Source organism: Rattus norvegicus, chromosome 10 (assembly GCF_036323735.1).
Source record: "Rattus norvegicus strain BN/NHsdMcwi chromosome 10, GRCr8, whole genome shotgun sequence".
Taxonomy (NCBI): domain Eukaryota; kingdom Metazoa; phylum Chordata; class Mammalia; order Rodentia; family Muridae; genus Rattus; species Rattus norvegicus.
The window spans coordinates 89,696,561-89,724,378 of NC_086028.1; the positions used below are offsets into that span (position 1 = coordinate 89,696,561).

Sequence of the window (27,818 nt, forward strand, 5' to 3'; positions counted from 1 at the left end):
GTCTTCCCTTCAGCTAATCCTATCTGTATGAACCTTCAGACATAACTGCCTGTGGACAGCTACAGTGATTCTAGATCTAGTGGACTTGACTGTGAAGATTAGCTACCACAGAGACCTTTCTTAAATCCTTCCAGGTTCTCCCCTCTCGGCTCCTATCTCCTCCTTCCACAAAGATGGATTCCCATGTCAGAGTCCGTCATCCCTCCTCCAGGGGACCCAGCTACCACATCACCTCTGTGGAAGATGACTCATTCCCGCTAGCGGCCCATTAGGCATGCTCCGAGATGCCCCAATGCTGTCTCCGAGCTGTGCCCACAGTTCCACGGTGAAGATGTCAGCCACGTTGGCCGCACAGCCTGCTGGCACACTAGTACAGTGCAGCTCTGCTCAGTCACCACAGAAGGGCCAGCCCTTCCCCAGTCAGGTTGTGTTCCCTGACTGCTGTTCACCAGTTCCCAAGCCAGAGGGAAAAGAAGCCAAGTATCTCTTTGGGTGGTGCATTCAAGACCATGGGGCCAAGCTACTCATGCCGGCACATGACTGTTATCCCAGCATTTGGTAGGCCAAGCTGGAAGGACCAAGAGTTCAAGGCCTGCCTTACATAGTGAGTGCATAGCAGGACTCCAGGGCGAGACTTCAACCCCAGGCCACTTAAAAGTTTCCAGCTGCAGATGGAGTTAGGGCCTCACCTTGTACTTTCTTTAGCACATGTTTGCCACTTCTTGGTGCTCCGTAAAGCCTCTCAAGGATGCTGTGTGGCTCTCTACCTCGGGAGGCCTGTCTCCCTAGAGAGCAGGGAACCTTGTGCCTCCTGAAAATGCTCCCAGGGGAACATTCAAAGAGATACCAACTCCTGCAGTGTCTTCTGCCCTGCCCCTTGAGAATGTTGATTTCCCCATCCCCCTTGCTGAGCTCAGACATGTTACCATCCCCCACCGTCTCTGCCTCACAGGGGAGGCGGGGGCAGGATATCACAATACTGCACTAGCATGGGAAGATGAATAGACTCAGTGCCAGGACAGTCAGTGGTGGAGTCCCGGAATGCCTTTATGTCTGCACCATGATTTGCCGTCGCTCTGAGTCTGTCTTCCATTCCCTTAACCTTGCTCAGACCAAATCCACACTTGGACTTTGCCTTCCCGGCAGTTGAAACAGTGCTGTGTTATCTGACAAGGAACTGTCACCAAAAAAGGCAGCACAAAAGACCTAAATGTGTCTGTGCTGATAACCCAGTGGGTGGAGAGCTTCTTAATTCACTGCCGGCTCCCTGGGACCACACCCTCAGGAAGCCATCTGGCTACCTGTGACAAGCAATGACTCAGGTTCTTTCCTTGTGCTCACCGTGGCAAGTGTGCTAGACCGTGGCAAGTGTGTAGAGACAAGGTTGATGGCCCAGCTGGCACTCTGTGGATGCTTCTGGAAGGCAACTTTGCCTCTGGTGTGCCTTGAGGTCAGCATGGGCTGGCTGGCCTTATAACCACACACCCCCAACCCGGCTATCCTCGCCCCCAGACTAGTGTGCACGCCATCCCATTGCTGGGTCCTGATTTCCCCTTGTTCTTGAGATTAGTGCTTACCAACTTGGGTCCTGCTCATGTGGTAGGGAACTCCCTCAGCCTTCTTTGTTTAAGGTGACTGTTAGCTTCTTAAATAGAACCCAAAGACCCCACCCCCACCCCAAATCTGCCCATTGGCCCTGTGGCCTCACTCCAGCCAGGTAGTGCAGGTTTTAGGTGTGATGTGGGCAGGGTTTAAAGAGAAGAAGCATAGCAGCTTGGGGCACCTCCTTCTGCCGCGTCTCCAGGCCTTCACCATCCTCCTACAAGACGAACCCATGTCCCTCCTTAAGGTTCCCAATAAGAAAATAGAGGCTCAAAGAGGCCGGACGAGTGGTGGCTCCTGGGTACTCACCATCAAGCACCCTGAACCCCAATCCTCCCAAAATGCTGGCCAGGGCAGGCAGTGCCACTATGACTCGTCTGTGACCCCCCCCTAAGGCCTGACATCTTGGCAGCAGGACCTTGGACCCCCATGGAAAAGCTCTCTCCTCCTAGGTCTCAGTCACCTGGAAGGTGTGTGGGTGCTGTGGGTTTTGTTTAGGCACATGTCGTCACCACTGTCCCTAGCCGTGGCCATGACAAAGGAACAAGGCCTTGCAGGCCACAGCTGGGCCTGCAGTATGCACACTGCACACCTTTCGTGTGAGGAACACGGGCACAGAGAGCATGGGTTGCAACAAGAAGTAATGGTCTCCCTTCTGCCCTCTCCTTTTGCTGCCCGGGACCAGCTGAAGAAGCAGGCATCGGAGACACCCCGAACATGGAGGACCAAGCTGCTGGGCATGTGACTCAAGGTCAGTGGCATGTGACTCTAGGATTCAGAGATTGGGAGGAGGAAGATGGGAGCACTCAGTGGGCTCTTCCTTGAAAAGACATCTTAGCACTGATGTACAAGTCCAGGAGACCTGAGGGAGTTGCCTTTATCAAAGCTGGGCTCTGTAGACACAGAGTTTTCTTTTTATCTTTTTTTAAAAAAGGATTTATTTATTATATATAAATGCACTGTAACTCTCTTCAGACACACACCAGAAGAAGGCATCGGATCTCATTAGAGATGGTTGTGAGCCACCATGTTGTTGCTGGGAATTGAACTCAGGACTCTGGCAGAACAGTCAGTGTTCATAACCACTGAGCCATCTCTTCAGCCCCAGCCAGAGTTTTCTAATGCCATCCTGACTCCTACGCAGGATGTGGGGGGCAGGGGTGGTGTCCTGAAGGAAGCAGGTCTTGCCTGGGGATGAACCCAGTGGATGATGCTCCCACAGGGTGCCTGTCAATCCCATCACCACGGAACTTGTCCATTCCTTGGGGCTTTCTTCCCTGCACACCTTGTAACTTTCTTCTCAGGAACCAAAGTGTTGTGTTTAAGTAGCTTTCTGCAGCTGTGTGTCACAGATACATTGTTTTTAAAGAATTGTTTTAACCTTAGAGAGCCTTAGGAAACGGAGGTCTCTGACACAGCTTTGTTTTCTGTCCTTTTTCTGGATAAATGAACCTGACAGTGTCCCGGGTGGCACAGGAGCTGGGGGTGGTGTCCTCTGCTCTGTAAAGTGACAAGGGATTTGTCTTCTGTTTAGCCGTGCCGGCTGCCCGTGAAGGGCTCTGCCCCACTGACCTCTAGCCGAGTTTGTCACTCATTAGGTGACTTGAACACTAGGCTCCTGAGGAGGCCTTGGGGGAGACATTTGGTCATGGTCCTGTGTTTATCCGGACACTTAGTTTCCTTATACCCCTCCACCACTCCCAGTGCGTCTGTATTTAAAAGGGGGGTTTGTTTTGAGACAAGATCCCTTGTAGCCCAAGCTGGCCTCCATTTGTATTCAAGGACGACCTTGGCCTTTGACCCTCCTACTTCCACCTCTCCGGAATGCTGAGGTTATAGGTTTGCGCCATCACACCCGGTTTACCAGGTTCTGCGATCAGGACCTCCGGAAGAGCAGCCAGTGCTCTTCACCACTGAGCCATCACTCCAGCCCAAGGTTTCCCAAACAGACCAAAGGCCTCAATAATTACCTGATAAGGAGCAGAAATTATTGGGGTTTTTTTCTAGGCAGTAGCTGGTGTATGTGGACAGCGTTCAGTGATCAGCTGCCGTGTAACAGCCTTGATTCTGGGGACCATAACTGAGTGTAACTGTGAATTCAGCATGTCATAAGGAAGGAGGGGCCAGGGCAGAATTGGATCCCTTGATGGTGAGCCAGCCATACGGAGGTTAGAGACAGGGGTGTAGTGTACATATTACTCCCGTGTGTCCAGAGTTACACACACATGCGGATACACATGTCCTCCCCTCCTTCTTGCCCCTTACTCAGTTTCTATATCCCCAAGGCCTTTATGATTATTGGTTTTGTTAAAGAAAGGTGGGCAGGTGATTGGGATATTTCGTGGGGACCGGGTAGGATGTTCAGAAAGTTCAGTTATGTACGTGTGGTGACACACGCCTGTCACCTCAGCAGTTGGAAGTGAAGGTAGGAGGATCAGGAGTTCCAGGTCATCCTTGGCCACATCGTGAGTTTAAGGCCAGCGTCAGGTCCAGGAGATGCTGTTGCAAGTGAGCAGTCAGACAGAACCAGAGTATGCTTATTAAGGACCTCAAAGTGGACCCCCCATCCCACCCGCAGCATCCTCAGTACACAGTCAAATACCCTAGAGAGGGTTTCACATGAATATCACGTGACTGATCCAGGTTTTTTTTTAAAAAACAAAACAAAAAAAAAAACCAATATGCTTAGATTTGCTGAGCTGTTGGACAGTGTGCTGGGTGAGCAGTCAGAGCAGGAGTCCCAGTGCTCCTGCCTCACCTCAGGCAGATGGCAGGCTGTGAAGGAAGACCACAGAGCTATAAATGTGCTACCATCCCACCTACAAGAACTGTAAGGTGGGTCTCTTAACAAAGGCTCCATCCCTGTGATCATAGCTTGTGAGTTTTTCAAAGCTGTCAGAGCAGGGCTAGAGGCTGGGTGATTTATGGCCCCTGCTGGTTTCACCTTCCCAGAAAGGAGAGGGAGGGAGGGAGGTAGGGAAGGAGGGAAAGAGAGAGAGACAACGAGACAGAGACAGAGAGACAGAGAGGCCAGCCAAGGTCATCTGCATCCCAGAATCTTCTTGCGGGGCTTGGGTTCTGTGATTGGTAGGTGAATCCATAATCACATGCTAGACAGCCACAGAGATGCCGGCAGGCCCTGGGCCAGCCAGACGCCAGAGGGACCTCGGAGGACACCAAGTCCAAGTCTTCTCCCTTTTACAGACAAGGAAACTGAAGCTAGAGGCGGATAGAACAAGAGAGCATTTATTCTAAGTAAACTGAAGCAATGATCTGGGTTGGAGGCAGGCCCCTGTCTGTCAGGGGAGTCCCAGTACCTTTGAGGGGTCTTTTCTTATGCCAAATACTATGGTATCCTTTAAACAATATCTTTACCCTTGATAACCATTTGCCACCACTGCCTCTTCAAACCCTGAGGAGGTGAGAGTTCTCAGCCAGCAGAGATGCCTGAGAGGCTTCTAAGCAGGAGCTTGGTGTTCAAGTCCAGTGTGGACTGAGTGCAAAAGTTTCTGGGGTCTCACTGCCACCTCTAGGTGGAAAAAACGGTCAGATGCCCTGGTGGTCACTCACTGTCCCCTGAAGCATCCCAGCTGCCCAGCCCCTCCTCCACTAACTGATCCTCAGAAACCCATCCAGGGTCAGGGACCAGAACCTGCCCAGGATGGCCTACCCATTCTGAAACCTCCCTCTGCTGGGTATCTCCACACAGAACCGCAGAAGGTCGAGATTTTCTCACAAAGTTTGCTTGTCGAACCAGGGCGTCGTGAAGGCCAGGCCCCAGATTCAGGGATCTCAGACTGGACCCACCAACAGGTGCCTAGCATGTCTGGGGCTCCCCTCCCGCCACAAGGCCTCAGAGAGGCTACACACCAACCTTTGGGAACAAGACCTGAGGATGTAGAGAGAAGTCACCCGGCCTCTGAGCTGCTGTGGCAAGAGTCACCTCAGAAGGAAGCCTGGGGCAAAGACAGGCTGGGAAGTGAGGAGGAGGTGGACGAAGACATCACCATGGATGAATCGTCCCAGGAATCCCCTCCCTCCCAAGCCTCCCTGGCCCCTGGCACGGCCACCCCTCAGGCCCGCTCCGTTTCTGCTTCCGGGGTCTCTGGGGAGACCACTAGCATCCCTGGATTCCCAGCTGAGGGTTCCATCCCACTTCCTGCTGATTTCTTCTCCAAAGTCTCCGCAGAGACCCAGGCCTCACCGCCAGAAGGGCCTGGCACGGGGCCCTCGGAGGAAGGGCACGAGGCTGCCCCTGAGTTCACATTCCACGTGGAAATCAAAGCCAGCGCGCCGAAGGAACAGGATTTGGAAGGGGCTACAGTGGTGGGGGCCCCTGCAGAGGAGCAAAAGGCCCGAGGCCCCTCTGTGGGAAAGGGCACGAAAGAGGCTAGCCTTCTGGAACCAACTGACAAGCAACCTGCAGCCGGCCTGCCAGGAAGGCCAGTCAGTCGGGTTCCTCAACTTAAAGGTCTGTGGTTTAAGCTCCCTCTCTCCTCCCCAGTATCCTCCAGGCTGTGGACACTGTCACGAGCTTCTGGCCTTGACTCCTGCACCCTGAGATTCCAGGATAACCACTAAACCCACGCCTGGGCCGTGGCCCCCTCACCCCCACCCCAAGTCCTGCCCTCAGCCTTTGGTAGCACGTGTTCCTTTCAGGCTTGCCCTCGCCGTAGTGCATGTCACCAACACCTGTGCTTTCTGCCCTGATTGGTTCTCTGCCACTTGGTATATCCACCGTGCTTGCCAGCCCACGGGAGATTGGTAGGCATACTGCATAGAGTGGGTAACAGCATCACCCATTTTTGAGGGCTTATGACGTATTTTGACATTCACAATCTAGAACCTTCCCAGCACTCTGAAGTAGGCTTCATTCGCCCCACTTTGCAGATGAGGAAACTGAGCCTCGGAGCAGTAAACGGACCGTGTGATAGACCTTCTGATTAAGTAATGGATGGAGCCAAGTTCAGAATCCAGTTAGGTCTGCTCTGAAAGGCACACGCTTGCTGTGGTCCCCACATCATCTTCCAGAAGAGGCTGCAGTGTGTCCTCCCGGTTCAGAGACAGAGTCCACCTGCCTGTCTCCTGAGGCTCATCAATAGACAGCTTGTCACATTCGAAGGTGACAGCCACACCTGTGGAGGTGGCTAATGACCCAGTAACCTCTCCCCAGCAAGGCATACTACAAAGTGACCCTCCTCTCAGGGACAGGCAGGGTCCCTGTGTGGAACCCCTTCTGGAGCCCTTTGGAGCCTGCAGAATGGCAGGGACATTCATGGCTTTAAGAGTCTAGGATACGGGTTTGGGGATTTAGCTCAGTGGTAGAGCGCTTGCCTAGGAAGCGCAAGGCCCTGGGTTCGGTCCCCAGCTCCGAAAAAAAGAACCAAAAAAAAAAAAAAAAGAGTCTAGGATACTTAGCATTTAGGCCTTCCATGTGGCTCAAGGGGTAAAGATGCTTAGCACCAATCCTAGTGATCTGAGTGCCATCCCGAAGACCCACAGGGTGCAAGGACATACCACAGGCATGTAGAGATTAGAAGACAACTCTCGGAGTCCGTTCTCGGTTGTTTGCCAACCTCCGTACACGTGTGAAGGTGTGTATGTCTCTCTGTCACACACACACACACACACACACACACACACACACACACAAACACATGCACACTCATGTCTTCTTGTATGATACACAAATAAATGTAAGAATAGACTACTTGGCATTTTAGAATTATTCGCAGGACCTAGAAACGGATTCCTCTCTTAAGCTCAGAGTCAAAAATCGTCTTTGAGCTACTGGTTAGACTCTACTTATAGAGAACACTTCCGATACATCGTAAGTGAAATAGCCTGTCGGGGTGGCGACACAGCCATCCATCCTAGCACTCCAGAGGCTAAGACAAAAGGAGCACTGCAGGTTTGAGGCCAACCTGGACTACACAGTGAGTTCAAGGCTAGCCTGGGCTACATACATAGCAAGATCAGATTTTCTAAAAAATAAGCTGGACGTGGTGCCGCATGCCTTTAGTCAACGCTCTACTCAGGATGAAAAAGAGGAATCAGGGGTTCAAGACCAGACTCCACTATAAGACCCTGTCTTAAAGCAAAAGCTAAGGTAGAGGGAGGGGAAGCCTGTGTCTTATTTCAGAATCCAAGGCAAAAGAGGACAAATGACTGCCTCGGTTGTTTTCCCAAAGTTCTATCAACTTCTTGTCCTTCAGACGTCGGTAGGCATGTTTAGGACAAGGGGCAGGGAGAGTAGAGTTCCATAGCACAGTGAATTTAGAAGCAAAAAATAAGTCAGTAAACAGACCCAGCAAAGCTCAACCACTTCCACCGTTGGCTTGTCAGAGCCCTTGCTGTGCTGTGCTCCTCTCTAAGAAGGGGGCGTCCTCTGGATTCCACAAATGTAGCAGGTGATGCCGCATGCTGACATCTCCCGGAACACTGGTTGAGTCCTACCGGGACTCAGGATATGCTGATCTAGCCGGCTGGTCTGCAGTGATGTCGGTGAAAGAGTTTGCTAACACAAAAAAGTGGCAGGGTTTATTAGCCAACCTGTGGTACAGACACGAAGGCCAGCCCTGCAGAAACTGTCTGCACAGAAGCATGCCAAGGGAATGCTCTCACCCTAGGCCTGGGAATTCCTGACAGTCAGGTGTTCCCGCTGTCACTGAGCCTAGGAACAACCGCAGCCGCAGCTCTTGTGGTGGGTGACAGTCTAGCTTTGAGGAAATGGCAGTCTTTCCCCGAGTCAGTAATGGACTGGCACAGCCGTGTGTCCTAAACAGACACACAGGGTTGACAGAGGAAGGGACGCACAAGAGCTGCTATGGCAACACACAGCCTCGGTGCACCCAGAGTCTGTGTGGTATGCCCCAGGTGATTTCTGGGAGCCCTCTGGGTTGGAGAGTAAACACTGGTCACTCTGTGAGTCCAGTCTTCACCCACCTGCAGGGAGCCACAGGTCAACACTGGTGGGTTGCTATGAACAGCGTGTGCCATATTTGAAGGTTCTAGCCGTGGTGAGGCACCCTCAGGGCTGGCTCAGAACAGGAAGGGCTCCTCGGAAAGCAGCTGAAGCTGGTGTGGAAGGTCCCGGTTAGTAAATTGCTCCAGGGTTGTAGTCCACAACAAAGATGGCGATAGCCTCACTGGGCTCATCTATTCTGGTAGCGGATGACCCGGAATGGGCTTTGGGGTAGTCAGCATAAGATGGCCAAGAAGGTGGGTCTGAGGATCCTTCTAGCACAAGGTAGGAAAATAGAGGTGGCTCTCATTGCGCCTTGAGGCCCTAGAGTGGTTAAATGGGGATCTCACAGGAAAGCAAGGCCAAGCCTACCACAGTAAGAGAAATCCACCTGATCCAAGGATCGAGCCTGGAGCCAGGCTGGGCTATCCCCATCCATGGTCTCGGGGCGTTTAAATGGCCCAGCATTCAGTGGGGTTGACGATGAGGAGAGTGAGCTCCCCACAGCCCTGTATCAACCTGCACCTCTAAAGGCACCTGCTGCATTCCTCTGCATGCCCCCACCCTCAGCCAGCCTGCTTCCCCCTCACCAGGCTGCTCTAATGGCCCCCCTGTGTGCTGTGTGATACTAACCATGTGAGGCCTCGAGCATTTGAGGACTAAGGAAGTCAGCCGGTTTCAACCAAAGGAAACTCATTCCGCCACCCCTGAACTCTGGTGTTTCTGTGAACCTTAAGCACGGGGGGCTTCACGTGCATTCTCATTTTGTATTTTCACCAGCTCGAGTGGCCGGCGTAAGCAAAGACAGGACAGGAAATGACGAGAAGAAAGCCAAGGTAAGCCACCAACCGGCTGGTCTCATTTGCCAAAAGGCTCTGCTTCCTGCCTGTTTGCTCTCACTATAACATGTGATGTGTGACCAGAGGATGACTGTCACGTCGAGGCCATCGCGTTCTATAAAGGCAACGTTTCTGTCTTGACACTTAGCACAGGGAGTTGTACTCAGTTCCTCCCCAACGCCTACTTCCTTCCCTCATAGTTTAAATGAAGGTGTGTGTAAAGTTTGGAGTTTGTACTTCTGACTCTCACCACTAGAGATCTAGGCTCAGTAAACCTGGAGTGTTTAATATACAGAGCGTACACTGGGAGCCAGAGAGCCAGGATCGAGGGAAGAAGTGACAAAGGGAAGAAGAGTGAGGGAAGAAGACAAAGGCAGGGAGGATTCTGGGTAAGCTCTCTCAAAGAGAAGAATGAGTGCAAGGCCCTGGGTTCGGTCCCCAGCTCTGAAAAAAAGAAGAGAGAGAGAGAGAGAGAGAGAGAGAGAGAGAGAGAGAGAGAGAGAGAGAGAGAGGAGAGTGAGGAGGCAAACAGGAGAGGAAGCATCAGTGCGTCGGAGCAAGGAACAGCAAGCCAAGGAAGGAGGAACAGACAGAGCTATGTCTGGGGAGAGTAGGCAGGTGGCCTCGATTGCTGAGTTGTATGTGGGGCCGCCTTGGGTTCTGAATTAGCAGAGCCTCCTTTAAACGAATTTTGGAAAAGCATGGGTTGGAAAGTGTGGTTCAGGGTAAGCCTTTGCCCGTCTTCCGCAAACCAACCCCAGTAGATAAAGCAGCCTGCTTGACACAGACCAGTATCCTACGCCCCGCCTGTCTTTGGTTTCTCATCTGTCCTCCTCTCCCTCCACACCTTTTTCGTCTTAGAAAGCCCAGAAGCTGTGTGTGTGGTGCTATTTTCCTGGAAAATCCCACCACGGCCCAGATTGGATCAACTGGACAGTCCCTATGAGTGCTGCCCAGACATCTGGCCTGTAATCGGTGCCAGAGCCCCGATGAGCCTCCAGATGTGGATGGTGCTAGCTAGAGTCTGGCGGCAGAGGTTGAGGACCACTCCCAGAAGGGCCTGTTCTGTGCTCATCGGGGCTTCCTGCCCCAGTGCTCAGGAGACAGCAGCCGAGCCTCGTGCAGGGACTTAGCCCTGCCCTATTTCTTGAGGCAGGAGTGACAGTTGTCAGTCAAGATGCTCATTGAGTTGCAGAGCGAGGGATGCAAGTGTTCATGATTTGAGTGTGTACACGATACACAGTTCCCGCCCTGGATTGACTCACGGGACAGCATGGAGCCAGACCTATTAGAAATCTAGGCTGGGTAGAGGAAGCTTCTAATAGAGAGGGGTCTTGCCCAACTAGGGAACAAGGGGCTCCAATACCCACCCGCCCTAGCCTTCCTCCTGTGAAAGCAGCCCCAGGAAGTCTGTCCCTTGGACTCTCCCCTGGTGCTGGTGAACAGACCTGTCCATGACTCCTTCAGTGGGAAGTTTGAGAGAATGAGAAACACAATAGTCTGGTCAAGACTCCAGAACAGCCCCCACTTGGCCTCTCCTTTCTGTTTTCTCCCTGCCCCTCTTTGGATTTTTTTTTTTTTTTAAAGACAAAGTTGCTCTGTGTAGCCCTTGGAACTTGCTCTGTAGACCAGGCTGGTCTCAAACTCAGAGATCTACCTATCTCTGCCTCCTGAGGGCTGGAATTAAAGGCATGGGCCACTACCACCTGGTTGGCCTCTCAGTTCTTTCTTTCCAGCAGTCTGGTCTCACAGCCTGCACCACACCAGGGCCATATTGCCCAGTCAGAGTGCCCAGAGGCAACTACTGTGTCTGCCCTCAGCCTTCTGGCTAGATCCTTCTCAGAAGACATCCAGACACACAGACATCCTATTCTCTTAGGTGGCACATTCTGAGGTTGATTTTGGCCAGATCAAGATTCCATTGATAGTGTAGCGTTAAAGATTAACTGTATTTGAGTCTTTGTTTAATCAGAATGTATGTGTGTATATGCATGTGCATATGTGTGTGTGTTCGTGCATGCGTGTGTGCACATGTGTTCACGAATGCATGTATATGTATATGTGTATATTCCAGTGTGTGTGTGTGTGTGTGTGTGTGTGTGTGTGTCCTTGGCACAGTGGAGCGAGAGGGTAGGTGTCAATGAGCCTGGACAGTGAGTGCTTCCCCTAAGATTGAGCCTCTCACCCATGACCCATTAACATTCTTTCTTGAGAAAATCTTGCTGCCTTTTCTGTGATGGTCTCCATGCACTTACTAAGTGGGAAGCAAGTCAGAGGTACAACAAGGTCCAGTTGCTAGGGAAAGAGTATCCAGTACGCCTATCTGTACTTCAGCATCTCTCTTAGAAGTTCTACGCTGGGCTGGAGAGATGGCTCAGTGGTTAAGAGCACTGACTGCCCTTCCAGAGGTCCTGAGTTCAATTCCCAGCAACCACATGGTGGCTCACAACCATCTGTAATGGGACCTGGCGCCCTCTTCTGTAGCACTGAAGACAGCTGCAGTGTACTCACATACATAGAAGTTCCACACTATGTGATTTTAATTATGTCCATCCCACGTCAGCTGTGTGGCATGTGTGTAGCTGATGGGTGACCCGGTGTCAGAGTTGCTGTCCTTTCTGACTAGAAGGGCGGTGGACAGGGCTGCTTCGAGCTGTGACCGCCTTCTTTGCGTTTAGTGTTTTGTTTTGTTATCCTTTATTTTTCCGTGTGTTTCCATCCCCCCTGTGCTGACTTTCATTTTGATTTTATTTATGTTTATGTTTAAGACATCCACACCTTCCTGTGCTAAAACCCCGAGCAATAGGCCTTGCCTTAGCCCCACACGTCCCACTCCTGGTAGCTCAGACCCTTTGATCAAACCCTCCAGCCCTGCCGTGTGCCCTGAGCCAGCCACCTCTCCTAAATACGTCTCTTCTGTCACACCCCGAAATGGCAGTCCTGGAACAAAGCAGATGAAACTCAAGGTAAGGAAACCACCTTTGGCGAGACCCAGGCTGCTGTACCGTGGCGTTCAAATGCTTTCCTCCGCTAAACTACATACACGGTCGAAGAAGGGACAGGGAGGGCACCGGGGACTCGGAGCTGTGCTTCTTGCCACCCTCTCCCCTGGAGGCAGCATCCCCAGGATAGCCAGGGGATCCCAGTTTGTAAAGTAAGGCTCTGAGCTGAGCGTGGTACCTCATGCCTATAATCAGCTGCAGCACTGAGCATGGTTCCTGGAAGCCTGAAGCTCGCTGGAGCTATGGAGTGAGCCCCAGGCTAGCCTGGGCTACAGAGTGAGTGAGGCTCTAGCTTGAGAAAAAAGAAGCCAAGTGTGGTGATGCTCATAATTCCAGCACCCCGGAGTAAGAAGCAGGGAGAGTCACTGCAACTGCCTGGATGGCCAGTAATGTATAGAAAGACTCTTCCTCTTAAATATAAATAGAGAAATGTATGATAAAGAAAGCCTTGGCTCCTTCTAGAGTTCTTATGGTAACTAGCCACGCCTCCAGGTCGGTGGCATGGCCTCTAACTCCACCCATCCCAACAGTTCCTTCTCTCCTCCCTTCCTCCCAAGTCTGTGGTTCCTTCGGTTTCTTTGTGCAGTTCATGCCATGTCAAATGGTCGGACCCATAACCACTCACAGTCAGCTGACTGACTGCTCTGCCTCTGTCTCCCAGCTCTCAGCCAGTGTTCATGGCCAAGGGTTCGAGGCACACCTAAGGAGTCACGGAGACCTCAGGGGCTGTGGAGAGAGCAGAAAAAGACATGGTTTGGCTGTTTGTTAGTTCTGCTGAGGCCTGAAGCACATGTGGGTCTTCAAGGGCCTCTGGTGAACCCAGCCTCTGTCAGCTACATCTATAGTTAAGAGTCTGAAAAATAAACGGGTGTCCATCCACAGGGTGTGGTCTTCCAGGGTCAGCCTACTGATGTACCCTGACCCTGATCTTGTTTCAAGTCCTACTGTCGTCTTATAACACAGGCTAGCTCCCAATTCATCTAAGAGGAGCCTGGTACTTGACATCCAGGCGAACCGTGGGGCTGTGTGCGACACAAACCCTCAGGACTTGTACAAGACCTTCTCGGCATCCATCCCCACCTTCACCTTCTTCAGTCAAGGTGGGAGGGTGGGGTTGACTTTTCCTTGGCGACAGTCACCTTTCCCAGTGGTGAAAACCTTCTACCCTGATTCGGTTTACAGGGCGCCGATGGCAAAACGGGGGCGAAGATCGCCACACCTCGGGGAGCAGCCACTCCGGGCCAGAAAGGCACATCCAATGCCACCAGGATCCCAGCCAAGACCACACCCAGCCCAAAGACTCCTCCAGGATCAGGTGAGAATGCTCTCTGGAGTCTTAATCCAGAAGCTCCCAGAAGGTATAACCCTTGCCTCAGGAGGCCGCTGATGATTAGTAACCCCTGGCACTGACTAACCCTCGTGGTTTGCTGAGCACTACAGCATGTGTCTTCTTAATCCTTTGACAATTGTCTGAGGTAGTTAATGAGTCCTCCTCGCCTTTTAATCAGTGAAGAAGTCTTGCTCATTTCACAAGCAGGAGGAAAAGGCAATCACGTGATTGATAAATGGCGTGGAAGGAGTACAACACGACATTTACTCCACAGCTCTGGGGAGCCCCAGCATAAGGTGTTGTCAGGCCTCCAGCCTCTTTGGAGGACCAGTAGTCTGGGCAGGAAATCTTGGGGCCATCTCCAGCATCTCAGCCCCACACAGCTGGGGTGTTAGGAACCTTCTAGTAGAGGCCAAGGGTCTTAGCTGAGTGCTGTGGCCATTACTCCGGCCTCCTGTGAACAAAAGCGGTCAGCACTGAGAACCTGGCCAGGCTACAGTGTGGCTGTTTCACATCCTGTAAAGATACTAGGAATAGGAGCCCCGAGGACCTGCTCCCAGAAGGGTTTTGGATGCCGAGTGACTCTGTTGCCTGGCCTGAACCACTCCCTGGTGGTGCCCAGGAGGCCTGTGGGTCTCTGGCTTGGCTCTTGGTTTCCCTGTTCTCTTGGCCAGAGGCAGCCCGTGTTGCCTGCTGCATGCTTCTGCTTGGCATTGTAAAAGGTTTGGCCTGAGAGTTGGGGCTGTGTTTTCCCTTAGTAGCTGTGGGTCTGGTGTGTGTGTGTGTGTGTGTGTGTGTGTGTGTGTGTGTGTGTGTGTGTGTGTGTCTCATACGCTGATGATCTAGGAGCATTAATGATGTGTTAAGTGTGTTTCTAATCTGACACTTCTCCCTTAACACTGTGCTGGCCTGGCTCCCACAGTAGCAGGGGCTTTGGCAGGCTCACCTGTGCTTAGGTGGTGGCTCCATGCTGATTGGCTACATCTTCCTCACTGGTCCTGGCGTCTGCCCCTGCTTGTCTTTCATGCTAGGCGGACCAGCCAGATGTTGCCACCTGAAGTACTCACAGAGACTCCTGTGAACCCCATTATAATGAGGCTGTCTGTGGATTTTTTTTTTTTCTTTTTAAGCTTCCAAGCAACCGCAGAGAAAACTACCCCCTGCAGGGGCAAAAACTGAGAGAGGTAATTCTGGGTCCATTGCCCTAAATGGGTGGGCAGACAGACCCTCTTGGTGTGCAAGACTGGGAGGGACTGCTGCTTCAGCCCAGGCTACCTCAGAGGGGTCCAGTCTCGAACTTACTTCTCAAGTGTGGTTTGCACTGGGGCGTCTATGGACTACATCCTGTGTGTTCAGGTTTACTTCGGGAACTAGGGCTGTTTGTAGGATGGGGAACATGTGTCTGGAGACATTTGGGAGTGTTGGAGGTTTTGGACCGTCTCTAACCTGATTCCTGGTGGGGAAATATCACTGATAGGCAGAGGGTTTTGCTGGACTGAAGGGTTTTTTTGTTTGTTTGTTTTTGTTTGTCAAAAAATGACATTGCATCAGGCCAGTGGTGGCACACGCCGTTAATCCCAGCATTTGAGTGGCAGAGGCAAACGGATCTTTGAGTTTGACGCCAGCTTGGTCTACAGAATGAGTTCCAAGTCAACCAGGGCTACACAGAAACCCTGTCTCTGCCCCACCCCCCCAAAAAAGGCATCTCACTCTGTTTACCAAGGCTCAAATAATCCTCCTGCTTCAACCTCACAGACAACTGGAACTAGAGCATGTCACCACACCTAACTTTCTGCACTTAGTACACCGGATGCCGTGCTGGTGTCCTTAGTGACCTCCTTGCCTCACCTGTCTAAAGACGGATTTATTTTTATTTTATGTGCATGGGGTTTGCCTGGTGCCCACAGAAGCCAGAAAGGAGTTTCAGATCCCCTGGAACTGGAGTTACAGGCAGTTCTGAGCCACCATGTGGGTGCTGAGAACCTGAGTCCTCGAGCGATCTCTCAAACCCCTAGATACCTTCTCCTAGCAATATCTTGAGGGCTCTGGTCCCCCATCTTTCAGATGAGGACACAGGCATAGAGAGAGAGGGGCACTGGCTCTCCCAAGGTTACTTTGCAAGTGTCAGAGAAGGGCCACATGACACTTCTACCCTGTGTCCCTGGGGACTCGGAGGCAAGCTAAGCCCAGAGTAGCAGCAGTTCCAAATATCCCAGAGCTTGATGGCTTTAGGGGTTCCTGAAAAGTGGGACACTGGGGACTGAACGCTGATGCTTTGAGGGAGATGGACTGCAGTGAGCATATTTGCTATGATGCTTCTCGCAGTGGGTTGGGAAGCTTGAGAAAGACCAGTTTTGCAGGCCCAATGCCTCTGTCATATCTGGTTCTATTAGATCTGGATGGGGGCCCCAAAATTTGCATACCACAAGTCCCACCTCCTGCTAAGAACTTAAGAGGTTCTCAAACACAAAGCAAAAACCTCCTAGGGTGCGGTGGCTCAGTGAACTCTAGGTGTGTCCGACTGTCCTACGAGCACTGTCCTGGAAGGAAACGGAGTTGAAGGACGCTGGGTGGGACGGGAGACTGGTGAGAAGTCCAGGCAGCTGATGGTGTTTAGAAAGGTGCAAGGGAAGGCCATTCCGTGCTTCAGCAATATGGGGTGTGGCTTGTGCAGAAAGCTCTGGGCAGATTCGCACACTTCTCTGCAGCCCCAGCAACTAGAGGAGCTCACGATGTGTGGGGGAAGGGTCAGGAGGATCCCAGCTATAAGGCCCCTAGTGGGGCCGGATCATGGCTCCACCCCTCAGCTAAGGAAAAGACCGGGCAGAAGTGTTTGTGGAATGGCACCCAATCACTCCCTTTCTAAGGGGAGTGACATGCAACTAGCCAGAACCCATCTCCTGACTTCAGGACACCAGGGCTCCCTGCGAGGAGATACTTTAAATATTGGGGCACTGATGAGAATTCGGTTGCTTTATTGAGAAATAGCTGACACTGTATCTAAGTGACAGAGCAGGAGCGATGCTTCTCTACAAATGGTCTTCATGATCTTCTCCCAGATGCCCCTTTGGATCCGGGCAATGGGCGCCCGGTCCAGTGGCCTCAGGGATTTTGCAGACACCCCACCCCTTGCGCCCACGTGGCCTCAGTCCCTTCCTCTCTCCTCATCTTCCAGGTGAACCACCAAAATCCGGAGAACGAAGCGGCTACAGCAGCCCCGGCTCGCCCGGAACCCCTGGCAGTCGCTCCCGTACCCCATCCCTACCAACGCCGCCCACCCGAGAGCCCAAAAAGGTGGCAGTGGTTCGCACTCCCCCTAAGTCACCGTCTGCCAGTAAGAGCCGCCTACAGACTGCCCCTGTGCCCATGCCAGACCTAAAGAACGTCAGGTCCAAGATTGGCTCCACTGAGAACCTGAAGCACCAGCCGGGAGGCGGCAAGGTAAGGGCGTGGCCGAACTTTCGGGAAGCCAGCCTAGGCGGGTAGCTCCCACTCTAGCCAGACATTCTCCCCCACTCCCTCCCCGCAACAAAGCCTTGGCCCCGCCCTTCCTCTCTTTAACCTTGCTAATTAGGCAGGTGACAGCCACTTTCCTCCTGGGACCCACCTACGGAGGCCTACGGATTTTGCTGGGTGCCGCCCTTGTTGGGCTTGGCTTTCACGCCCTTGGTTCTGGGAAAAGTCAATGTTTTAATAAGAGCAGCTGGTTCTACGGTTGTCGTGAAATTTCTAGACCTCTGGCCTCCAGGCACCGTGAGGCTCCTCCTTCCTTGCTTGCTTTCTGAGAGTTGCTCCGACAGGCTGACTGACATATATATCCTCAGGGTTCTGGAATCTGCAACACAGAGAGAGATTATGTGGGTGTCAGCCGGCATGACCCTTCCCCCAGGTTCTCCCGAGTCCTCTTCTGTGCACTGTTGGTGTCTCTCCTTGAGTCCCAGTCTCATCTTAGAAGTCACTAGCCCCGTGGGATTAGGATCACCCTACTGACCTCATTTCAACACTGCCATAAAGGCCTTATCTCTAAACAGTCAGGTTGTGAAGTTGGGGTATTAACATATAAGTGAGGGAACGCTTGATATCTCGCTTCCCCACCCAGCACTGGACTGAGGGGAGGCAAATGTGGCGTGTGGAGCTGTGAACCATTGGTCAGTCTACTGTCTGTCTTTTGGGCCGGGGACTTCTGGGGTTACACACCTCTGAAGGTGCTCAAGGAGTGCCTCAGAGTTTAGGGCCAATGCTTACCCTCCATCAGAACAGTGGACACTCCCTACTGCTGAATTTGGTTGCCACTGGTCGCTGGAGGGAAGTTGGCTACAGCCCCTGTGGGCACCTTTCCTGAACCCTGTGCTTTGTTGGGGAAGTCCTAGACCCTCCTATTGCCTCTGCACAGTGGGGTTTGTACAGCATCTGGGTTAAAGTGCGTACCTCACGTCCCTCTTCTCTCTCGGCCAGAGGCCAGCTTTAGGTTCAGTGCTGTCTCTCCCTGATATCACTGGGAATTGGCTTGGATCTTTGGCTTGGTCCTAGGTCGTATTAACTTCTCTCAGAGTCACCTGTGCTCTCTTACCCCCAAAGATACTTACCTGCCTCCTTCAGAGGTGGGCAGGGCATGGCATTTGGGAGGAACACAAGTTTGAGGCTAATGGGCTATGTGTCAAGACCCCGCCTCAAAGAAGAGGAAAGAGGAGAAGGAAGAACAGGAAGAGGAGGAGGAAGAGAAGGAAGAGGAAAAGGAGAAAAAAGCCCACAAAGCCGCACGCTCACCTCTGAGGAAAATGAACAGCCAGGTCACAATAACTTGGTGCAACAGAGACTTGGCGGCCATCAGTAGCTTCCTGGTCCCAGCCCTCAGCCCTGGAGCTCCTCAGCATTCTGTAGCTGCCCAGACCCCCACTGACAGGATGAAGCTGTAGGCGTAGAGCTGCACCCTCCCCCAGAAGGAGGACCAGCAGGCGGAAGAGGATGTGCATTCAGAACACCTTGGCCTCCCAGTGCCACTCCCACCCGTGAACCGGGCCCCTCTGTGGAGGAAACCCTGACAGCTGCTTACATATTGCTCACTTTCTGCATTGCCAGGGATGCTGGAGGGAGGGGGAAAGCACCTCCCTCTTTGGCAGCAGCTCTGCCAACACCGATGATCGCTGTTTACACGTGGTTTGTAGAAGGAAAAGTTCATAGGATTCCCATAACCCCGTCCGTCAGGGCCTCAGCAGAGTGACTCTAAAGCCACGTGGAGGCTCTGGCCAGCAACCACAGCTGCCATCCACCGTTTTGCTTCAGACTTCCGGTCCTCACGCACTTTTCGAAAATGACTGTCGGGACCAGCAAGATGAGTCAGAGGGCGAAGGCACGGGCCATCAAAACTAGTGATCGGTTTGAGCTTCATCTTCAGAGTCCACTTGGGTGGAGAGAGAACTGATTCCTGCAGGTGGTCCTCACACACACACACACACACACAACACATGCATGCACACACACAAGTCCAGACACAATAAATTAAAAATGTCAAAACAAAAGCCAGTCACCTCCTGGAAGCTTTGACTCAGGGTCCTTGTGACTATCAAGGTCCCGAGTGTCAGGAATTAGGGTTGCCCAGAATCTATGAAACACCAGCTCTTCCACCTTCTTTCCCAGCCATAGCACCCAGACTAGGAAGCAGACCCATCAGGGTCGTTGAGGGGACACAATACCTGCAAATCAGAGTCCCTGAGGCAGACACAGCCACCTCCTCGCTTTCCACCATCTCAGATGCCACCCCAGACTCAGCCACTGTCAGGCTCCTGTCCCCTCTGTGCCTCTCCTTCCTCGAGGCATCGTCCTGTTCCCATTCGTTCTGGGACATGGAGGTCCTGGACAGTGACCTCCATGACTCTGCCAACCCCAATCTGGGCTTCTCAGTGTCACCTCTGCTGCCTACCCCTTGGGAACCTCTGGTTCTTGCCTGGCTTTGTTCTGATCTGCAGGGGCTGCCATCTGCCTAGAATGCCCTTCCCTCAGCTCTTCCCTGGGAAGTTCCCCCTGGACTTCCTGATAAGTGATAACTGAAGGGAGCTCTACCTTCAGTGATGCCCCAAGGGCATTGAGCCTTCAGGGAACAGAGCTGCTGGATCTCATCAAGGACTCTGCAGAACCTACAGCATGGGTGGCTGCTCCGTCAGCCCCTGCCCATGGCGGGGTGACTTACCAGGTTGGGCAGTTCTTTCAAATTAGTTCTTGGAACTGGCCGGAACAGGGAGTACAACATTCTGCAATGTTCAATAGAGGAAAAGGGCTGTTGTCTACAGAGGAGACAAAGCGACTTGCCTTGGGACTTCAGGGGTGACAGCATGGGATGTGACAGAACCATGGAACTGAGGGCAGGAGGATTGTCTGAACAAGCCCTCAGCCCTGCAAGCAAAGAGCAGCGTCACCACCTCCCGAAGCTACGATAAGCCATTTATTCCAGGTTGATGGACAAGACCTGTAACACCCAGTGATGAGAGAGTCTGAGAGCTGAGCTGACAGCTTGGGTCCCTGATATGTCTGTTTAATGAGACCCTACCTCGAAATAAGGATCGGCCATGAAAGGCAAAAATTCTAAGAGTCTGAAGAATAGGACCAGAGGTGTGGCATGCCTAGAGCCTTGGGTTCAGTCCCCAGCACCAGATAAACACTTCCTGGTAGAGCATCCCTGTAGTCCTAGAGCTGCAGTGCACTGATTGAAGGAGGGTCAGAAGTTCAAGGTCGACCTCCACCACAGGAAGTGCAGGAAGAATTCAAGGATAACCTGGGTTATTATGAGGCCATGTCATCATCATCATCATCATCGTCATCGTCATCATCATCATCATCATCATCATTTTAAAAAGAGCACGGGGCCCGGTGAGATGGCTCAGTGAGCTAAAGGTGCTTGCTGCCAAGTCTGGCGACAAAGGTTCAATACCCAGGGCCCCCCTTGTTGCAAGCTGTTCTCTGACCTCCAGGCACTCACCTCCCCTACAATAAATGAATGAAACAGGACTGGAGAGATGGGTGAGAAACCAAGAGCTCTTGTTCTCAGCCAGAGTTCTGTTCCCAGCACGCACTGTGGGCCACTCCCGGCTGCTGGTGACTCCAGCTCCACATCACCTTACACTTTCTCCTGACCTCCTTAGGCACCCATGCACAACCACACACACAGAGATTCACGAATAACAGTAAAAAAAAAAAATAAATAAACCTCAAAAAGTACCTGGACTCAGTGAGATGACTCAACAGTTACAGGCCCTGGCCACCAAACCTCGCCACCTGAGTTTGGTCCTCAGGACCTTCACGGTGGAGGGAGAGGACTGACTCCAACAGGTTTTCCTCTGATGACCGTCACATGCCTTGCGACAAGCGTGCACCTACAGCCACACAAATGAATAAATGTAATTTAATGTTAAAAAACAAAGATTCTGAAGAATTCAGAGCCCTCTGCAGCGGTGTTTGCCTTGAAGAAAGGGACTGCAGGGGACTCTGCAGACATTGAGTGTCCAGGGATCCGTTGAGATTTTTCCCTCAAGCTAAGCCTAGCAACCTCAGGTTGGACCAGAAGGATGCCTAGCCTGGGTTCCACGTGAAGATCATTGATTAGGAGCTAGGCCAGACATCTCTCTTTTTCTGCCTTGGGCTTTTACCTCAGCTTCACTGAACATGTTTCACCCTGAGATTCCACAGTGAGGTTGTGTTAAAGGAAAATGCAGTCGATCAGACAGCTTTACCGGAGAATACAGGAAGGAGTGTGGAACCAGGAAACAAGGGCCACTTGGGAGTTCTTTTAAATAAATGTCTAACGCTGTCTACCCCAGCCTCACTGTGACCCCTAGGACAGAACCAGAGTGTCTCCAAGGTACAGCCCAGCCCGAGGCTCAGGATCCCCATCTTCTCACCTTGCTGGCTTCCTGTCCGTCCCAACCTCAGCTCAGACACAGCTGGGCCACCCCTAGGCCTTCCATGCCCATCCAGAGTTGACCTTGCCCTGTGCAGTGTCTGAGAGGAGAGAGTAGGGAGTTCACAGTAAGACCAGTGTTTAAAACATTTTTTAAAAAATTACTCACTGGAGCCAGGCATGATAGAACACGCCTGTAATCCCAGGAGGACTTGCTGTGAATTCAAGAGCAGCATGTTCTACGTGTCACGAATTCCAGGCCAGGCAGGCAGACGAGTATCAAGACGTTCGCTAAACAAACAAACAAACAAACACTAAAAAGAAAAGGAAAAGGGGTTGGGGATTTAGCTCAGTGGTAAAGCACTTGCCTAGCAAGCGCAAGGCCCTGGGTTCGGTCCCCAGCTCCGAAAAAAAAAGAAAAAGAAAAGAAAAATCCTCCTGTTGCGGTGACCCCCAACCATAAAACTGCTTTCATTTGCTACTTCAAAACTGTAACTTTGCTACTGTTAAAAATCGTAATATAAATATGTCTTCCAAAAATCTTAGGTGACACCTGTGAAAAGGTCGTTTGACGGCCCCCTGCCCTCAAAGGGTTTCAAGCCACAGGTTGAGAACCTCTGTTCTGGGAAGCCCACCTTAGATCGTTCGGTCCCAGGGCTTCTCATGGAGTGAGAAGTCTTTTCCTGGAATGGAGGAAACCAGGCGTAGTACTCATCTATGACTGTAGCATTTGAGAGGTGAAGGCAGAATTGTTAGTTCAAGACCAGCCTCAGTGATACAGTGAGTTCAAGGCCAATCTGGGCCACCCTCAAAAAAATTTTTTTTAAATGATAGAAATTCCCCTGTAACTGAAAGAAAGCATTAAATAATCAGAAATGATTATAAAGTAAGAGTTGAAAGGACAAGCCAGGGGTGTGACTCGGGGCCCCAAGTCCCATCCTGACGCTATCACCAAAGCTGTAGCCATAGGATACTTGAGATTGTGTTTGAAAAAGGAGGAAGGAAGAGGGGGGAGGAGGAAGTAGGAAGAGGGAGGAGGAGGAGGAAGAGGAAGGGAAGGAGGAGGAGGAGAGGAGCAAGGGAGAGGGGGAGGGGAGAGGGGGAGGAGGAGGAGGAGGGTGGCTCCCACCAGTAATCCTAGAACTCAGGAGGTAGAGAGAATCAGGAATTCAAGGTGGCGCACACCTTTAATGACAACACTCAGGAGGCAGAGGCAGGCAGATCTCTGGAGTTTAAGGCCTGTCTGATTTACAAAGCAAATTCCAGGACAGCCAGGGCTAAGTAGTGAAACCCTGTCTCACAAAAGAATCAAGATAAAAGAGAAAGAAGGTACCTGACCTCAGGTACCTTATTTCACTTCTTTCCTAACCAGTTCTTGGTTACTGTCCTCCTGGTTGACTGAGCAGATGGAGAGCCCCTCTCAAGATTGCCAGGTCCATGCAGGATGTAACGTGCGAGTTCCCCAAGTCAAAGCTTGTAGAGCCTGGGGGCGCCGAGTAGAGAGGTTGAAGTACCACAGTTGACCACAAGATGGCGGTGGAGCGCTGTGGAAAGCAGCCTGCGTTCTTGGACCACCCATAATTGTTGCCTCCTTCTCTGCAAGTGTGTTACGATTTTCTGAGTAGTCTTTTTCCCTAACCCGTGTTCTTTTTCTATCTCTCATCTCTGCCCATTTCGTTTTTCTTTCTGTCTGCCTATACTTCTGCTTCACCACTGATCATACAGAGATAAGAAAAATATTTTTAAAATAAGTTAACATTTATCCGTGTGTAGGGCGGGAGGGAGTTGTAAGTATTTTAAATGAAACATATTGACAGACACAGAAAAAAGCCTTTTTAAAAAAGATTTATTTTGGTTGGGGATTTAGCTCAGTGGTAGAGCGCTTGCCTAGCAAGCACAAGGCCCTGGGTTCGGTCCTCAGCTCTAAAAAAAAGAAAAAAAGAAAAAAAAAGATTTATTTTATGTATATGAATACACATCGCTGTCTTCACACACCAGAAATGGGCATCAGATCTCATTACAGTTGATTGTAAGCCACCATGTGGTTGCTGGGAATTGAACTCAGGACCTCTGGAAGAGGAGTCAGTGTTCTGAATCACTGAGCCATCTCTCCAGCCCCCCCACCCCCCACACACTTTTTTTTTTTTTTGGTCAGGGGCTCATTTATTCCAAGCTGGCCTCAAACTCATATGGTTGAGAATGGCCTTGAACTTCTGATATTCCTGCCTCTAAGTCCTAAGACTACAGGGTCCTCTACTAACTGAGGTCTGTCCCCCACCACTACCACTGTTGAAAGGCAGCCGTACCGGTGCCTGACCTCCGGTACCTTATTGCCTTTACAGATTGGCTAGACTGGACCCAGGCAGGCTTTCTGCATCCATCCCCAAGCTAATCTCTTGGACTCTGAGGAAAGGCTTTCTGGGAGCCTCAGCTGCTCACATCAGGTTGATTTTTCCCACAGGGTGATGCCCTGGCTCACCATTCAAGGGAGGCCCAGCCTAGCTCAGCTAGCACCAGCAGTCTGGGAGCTCCTGGAACCAGAGGCTTGGGGTTAAGAAAGGATCCCCTGAGAGTTCTGAACCCAAGCAGAGACAAACACCTAGGGTTTGACCTGGCTGTGGGATCTCTAGGATGTGTAAACTGAAGTGGGTCCAGCTGGCTTCTCAGGACCACTCCCCTCTTGCATACAGGACCCTCAGATGACAATATCCCCCTTTCCCTCCAGGCTATTTCCAGTGTCTGGTCAGAGCCAAAGCCCTGTACCACGTGCTATTGTAGGGAAGTGGCATTTCAGGACTTTGGTTTCACAACGCCAACCACCGCCTTGTCCTCCCCGCTCTGAACCTGAGTGTTAGTAAGAGCACTGGCTTAACATGACCACTAGCAGTAATTCAAGTCTGCTGTGTAAATATCTATCTAGTGCCAAACCCCACAAAAGTTCATTTCCTTTCCTGTGGGGTTAGAATAAGAAACACACACATGCAGGGCAGGGCCTCTCTGGATGTTGCAGACCATGTGTGATTGCTTAGCGTCCTCTGATTACTTTGCGTCTAGCAAACACTCATCTTAAGTTTTCTTTGCCAGATCATGAGTTGTGTAATCAATCCTGTTTCCCTTTTCCCATTGGCTTCCAGGAAGCCCGGTGCTGAACAGTGAGTGCTGTATGCGCATCTCAGTGACTTCCCTTTATTGTAACATCATCCTCTTATTTATTTTATTATTGTTGTTGTTGTTGTTGTTGTTGTTGTTGTTATTTTGGGTTTTCAAGGCACAGTTTCTTTGTGTAGCCCCTGCTACTCTGAAACTGGCCCTGGATACCAGGCTGGCCCCAAATTCACAGAGTTCCTGCATGCCTCCTGAGTGCTGAGATTAAAGGCATGTACTATCACCACCCGGCTTGTTTTCTGATTCTTCTTCTTTTTTTAAAGATTTATTTATTTTATGTCTGCGAGCACACTGTAGCTGTTCTCAGACACACCAGAGGGCATTGGATTCCGTTACAGATGGTTGTGAGCCACCATGTGGGCTCAGGGAATTGAACTCAGGACCTCTGGAAGAGCAGTCAGTGCTGTTAACGGCTGAGCTATCTCTCCAGCCCACTTGTTTTCTGATTCTAAACTGCTTCCATTCTGGTTTTCTTTTTCTTTTTTCTTTTTATACAGGTCTCATTTGATGACTCAGGCTGGCCTGGAACTCACTATGTATGTAGTTCAGAGCAACTTTGAACTAAGAGCATATCCTCCTGCCTCAGACAGGCAGGGATGGTAAACAGGAGCCCTCCACACTTGGCTTCTTGTTTTTTTTTTGAAAACAGGTAAATCTGCTTTAGGAGTTTATCAGGGAAAGGTATGAATAAGGCTGACCGTGGTGGTACTCACCTGTCAGTCATCTGAGCCCTGAGAGGCCAAGGCAGGAGGCTAAAGAGTTCAACATTATCCTAGCTACATAGCAGGTTTGAGGCTAGCCTGGCTAGCCTGGGCTACATGAGACCCTTGTGTCAAAAGAAAGAAAAAAACAAAAAAACCAAACACACACACACACACACACACACACACACACACAGAGAGAGAGAGAGAGAGAGAGAGAGAGAGAGAGAGAGAGAGAGAGAGAGAGAACTACCCCAAGGAATTGATGAGAGTAGCATAGGTGGGGAAACTGAGGCACAGGAGGGCTAAATGGCTATCTAAGGCTAACAGTTGAGTGGGGTTCACATGGAAACTTTTTAAACAGCCCCTGTCTGGAACTTACCTCGTGGGTAAGAGCCAAGCACTGCTAAAAAAAACTCCCAGAAAGGAAGCAAGCTTTCCTTGCTGTGGACTTTGTCCACAGACTTCTCTGTTTAGCTCTTGTTCTATAGGCCAGGCTGGCCTTAAATGCAGAGATCTGCCTACCTCTTCCTCCCTAGTATTAGGACTAAAGGTGTGAGACAATACTGCCAGCTTTTTAAAGATTTTTAAAACTCAACTGAGCTGTGTGGCACACACCTTTAATTCTAGCATGTGGGAGTCAAGGGCAGCCTGATCTACAAAGAGGGTTTCCAGGACATCTAGAGAAACCCTATCTATCTACCTATAAATAAATGAATAAATAAATAAATAAATAAATAAATAAATAAATAAATAAAATCTTTTAAAAAAAATCTAAAAAGATAAGCTAAGCAGGTGGTACACACTATTGATTTCATTGCCCCAGAGGCAGAGACTGAGGCAGGCAGATTTCTGTAAAGGCTAGCCTGGACTACTAATGGGTTTCAGCATAGCCAGGGCTACATAGAGAGAGACCCTGTCTCAAAAAAAAAAAAAAAAAAAAAAAAGCTAAGGGGCTGGAGAGCTGGAGAGATGGCTCAGCAGTTAAGGGCACTGACTGCTCTTCCAGAGGTCCTGAGTTCAATTCCCAGCAACCACATGGTGGCTCACAACCATCTGTAATGGGATCAGATGCCGTCTTCTAGTGTGTGTCTGAACACAGCTACAGTGTATATAATAAATGAAATAAATATTTTTTTTAAAAAAAGCTAAATTAGTCCAGGATAGTTTAAAGTAATTATGTATTGTATGTGAATTCCACTCCATACAGAAGTCAGAAGACAACTTGGGGGTCTTGTGTCTTTACCCTCACGGAGCCAGCTCACCAGCTCAGCTCAAGATAATTTGGCTTGGAACCTTTAACCTTCCAACTCTCCAGCCTCGTGGAAGTTCTTTGTTACAAGGTGCCTTGCACTGGTGTGGCTGTTTGGACTTTTGTTGTTTCTCTCCTGCTCCCTTGACACACGGGACTCCCTATTTACAGGTGTCACTCCACCCAAGCTGGTGGCCTCCCAGCTCTGTTATCCTGTCCCCAGTCCTGTTTTCTTCCAGGTCCCTTTTGTGATTTCCCAGTCTAGTAGGTTTCCAGTGTTTCCAGCTTCTGAGTCCCCTGAGGAGGCGGGGCTCTGAGTCCCCCTGAGGAGGCGGGGCTCAGAGGAGGCGGGGCTCAGACCTGGCTCTCCTCAGAAGCCCCGCAGGTCAGGGGGCAGTGCTCTGGGTGTGGTCGTCACTCATTCTTTTTTCTGGCTACCAAAGGTGCAGATAATTAATAAGAAGCTGGATCTTAGCAACGTCCAGTCCAAGTGTGGCTCAAAGGACAATATCAAACACGTCCCGGGCGGAGGCAGTGTGAGTACTGTCGCACTCTCCACGAGGTGTGCTGCGCTGCAGCCTTTGCTGCGAGAAGTGTCATGCGTGTGTCCTTGTGAGACATTGCATAGAATAAATCATCTCAGGCTCAGGACCTCCCGCGTCCCCACACTGTGTCTGCTGTCCCCAGACTTCCCTCCCGTTCCATGGAGGGTTCAGCAGAATAGGGATAGCAATCAGTTCTAGCTGGCCCTTCTCTGAGAAGCTGGGTCCCCATGGCACCGTGCATGTGTTCCTAGACGCCCCGCAGATATTGGAAGTGGGGTTGGAGACAGTGGCACCCATGACCTGGGCTGACACCTCTTCCCTCATCTCCGGGACAGTTTCTGCTGTAGGCGGATGATGGTCCACGCGATCTCAGTAGACGCCAGGACTTCCTGTTTCATGTCGGAAAGGACCCTAGCCACCCTAAATTTTCCATCTGGGTCTCCTTCATCTTAGAAGAGAGGAAACAATTCCCCAGCCTCTCAGTTAAATTTAGCACTCCCCTCCCCCCAGTATAGCGACTCTGGTTG

The 27,818-nt window shown here is 51.1% G+C and overlaps 1 protein-coding gene and 1 long non-coding RNA gene across 42 annotated transcripts in view; one reads left to right on the forward strand and one right to left on the reverse strand.

Annotated features, from left to right (window-relative positions):
- Mapt (microtubule-associated protein tau) overlaps nucleotides 1–27,818 on the forward strand; it is a 97,491-nt gene that overhangs the window by 57,943 nt on the left and 11,730 nt on the right. For 3 of the 41 annotated variants that reach the window (XM_008768282.4, XM_039085742.2, XM_039085744.2), the window contains 8 exons: nucleotides 2,288–2,353; nucleotides 5,312–6,073; nucleotides 9,347–9,402; nucleotides 12,174–12,371; nucleotides 13,590–13,722; nucleotides 14,868–14,921; nucleotides 16,913–17,178; nucleotides 27,190–27,282. In XM_008768282.4, coding sequence (XP_008766504.1) covers nucleotides 2,288–2,353; nucleotides 5,312–6,073; nucleotides 9,347–9,402; nucleotides 12,174–12,371; nucleotides 13,590–13,722; nucleotides 14,868–14,921; nucleotides 16,913–17,178; nucleotides 27,190–27,282 — 1,628 coding nt within the window. Of the gene's footprint in view, nucleotides 1–2,287; nucleotides 2,354–5,311; nucleotides 6,074–9,346; nucleotides 9,403–12,173; nucleotides 12,372–13,589; nucleotides 13,723–14,867; nucleotides 14,922–16,912; nucleotides 17,179–27,189; nucleotides 27,283–27,818 lie in introns of those variants that run through there. The other 38 variants (XM_039085746.2, XM_039085747.2, XM_039085749.2 and 35 more) reach the window with 18 other exon arrangements.
- Nucleotides 16,696–27,193, reverse strand: LOC134480887 (uncharacterized). Its single transcript, XR_010055837.1, has 2 exons — nucleotides 18,505–27,193; nucleotides 16,696–17,572 (listed from the first exon to the last, which is right to left on the reverse strand). It is a non-coding gene; the product is annotated as an uncharacterized LOC134480887 (long non-coding RNA).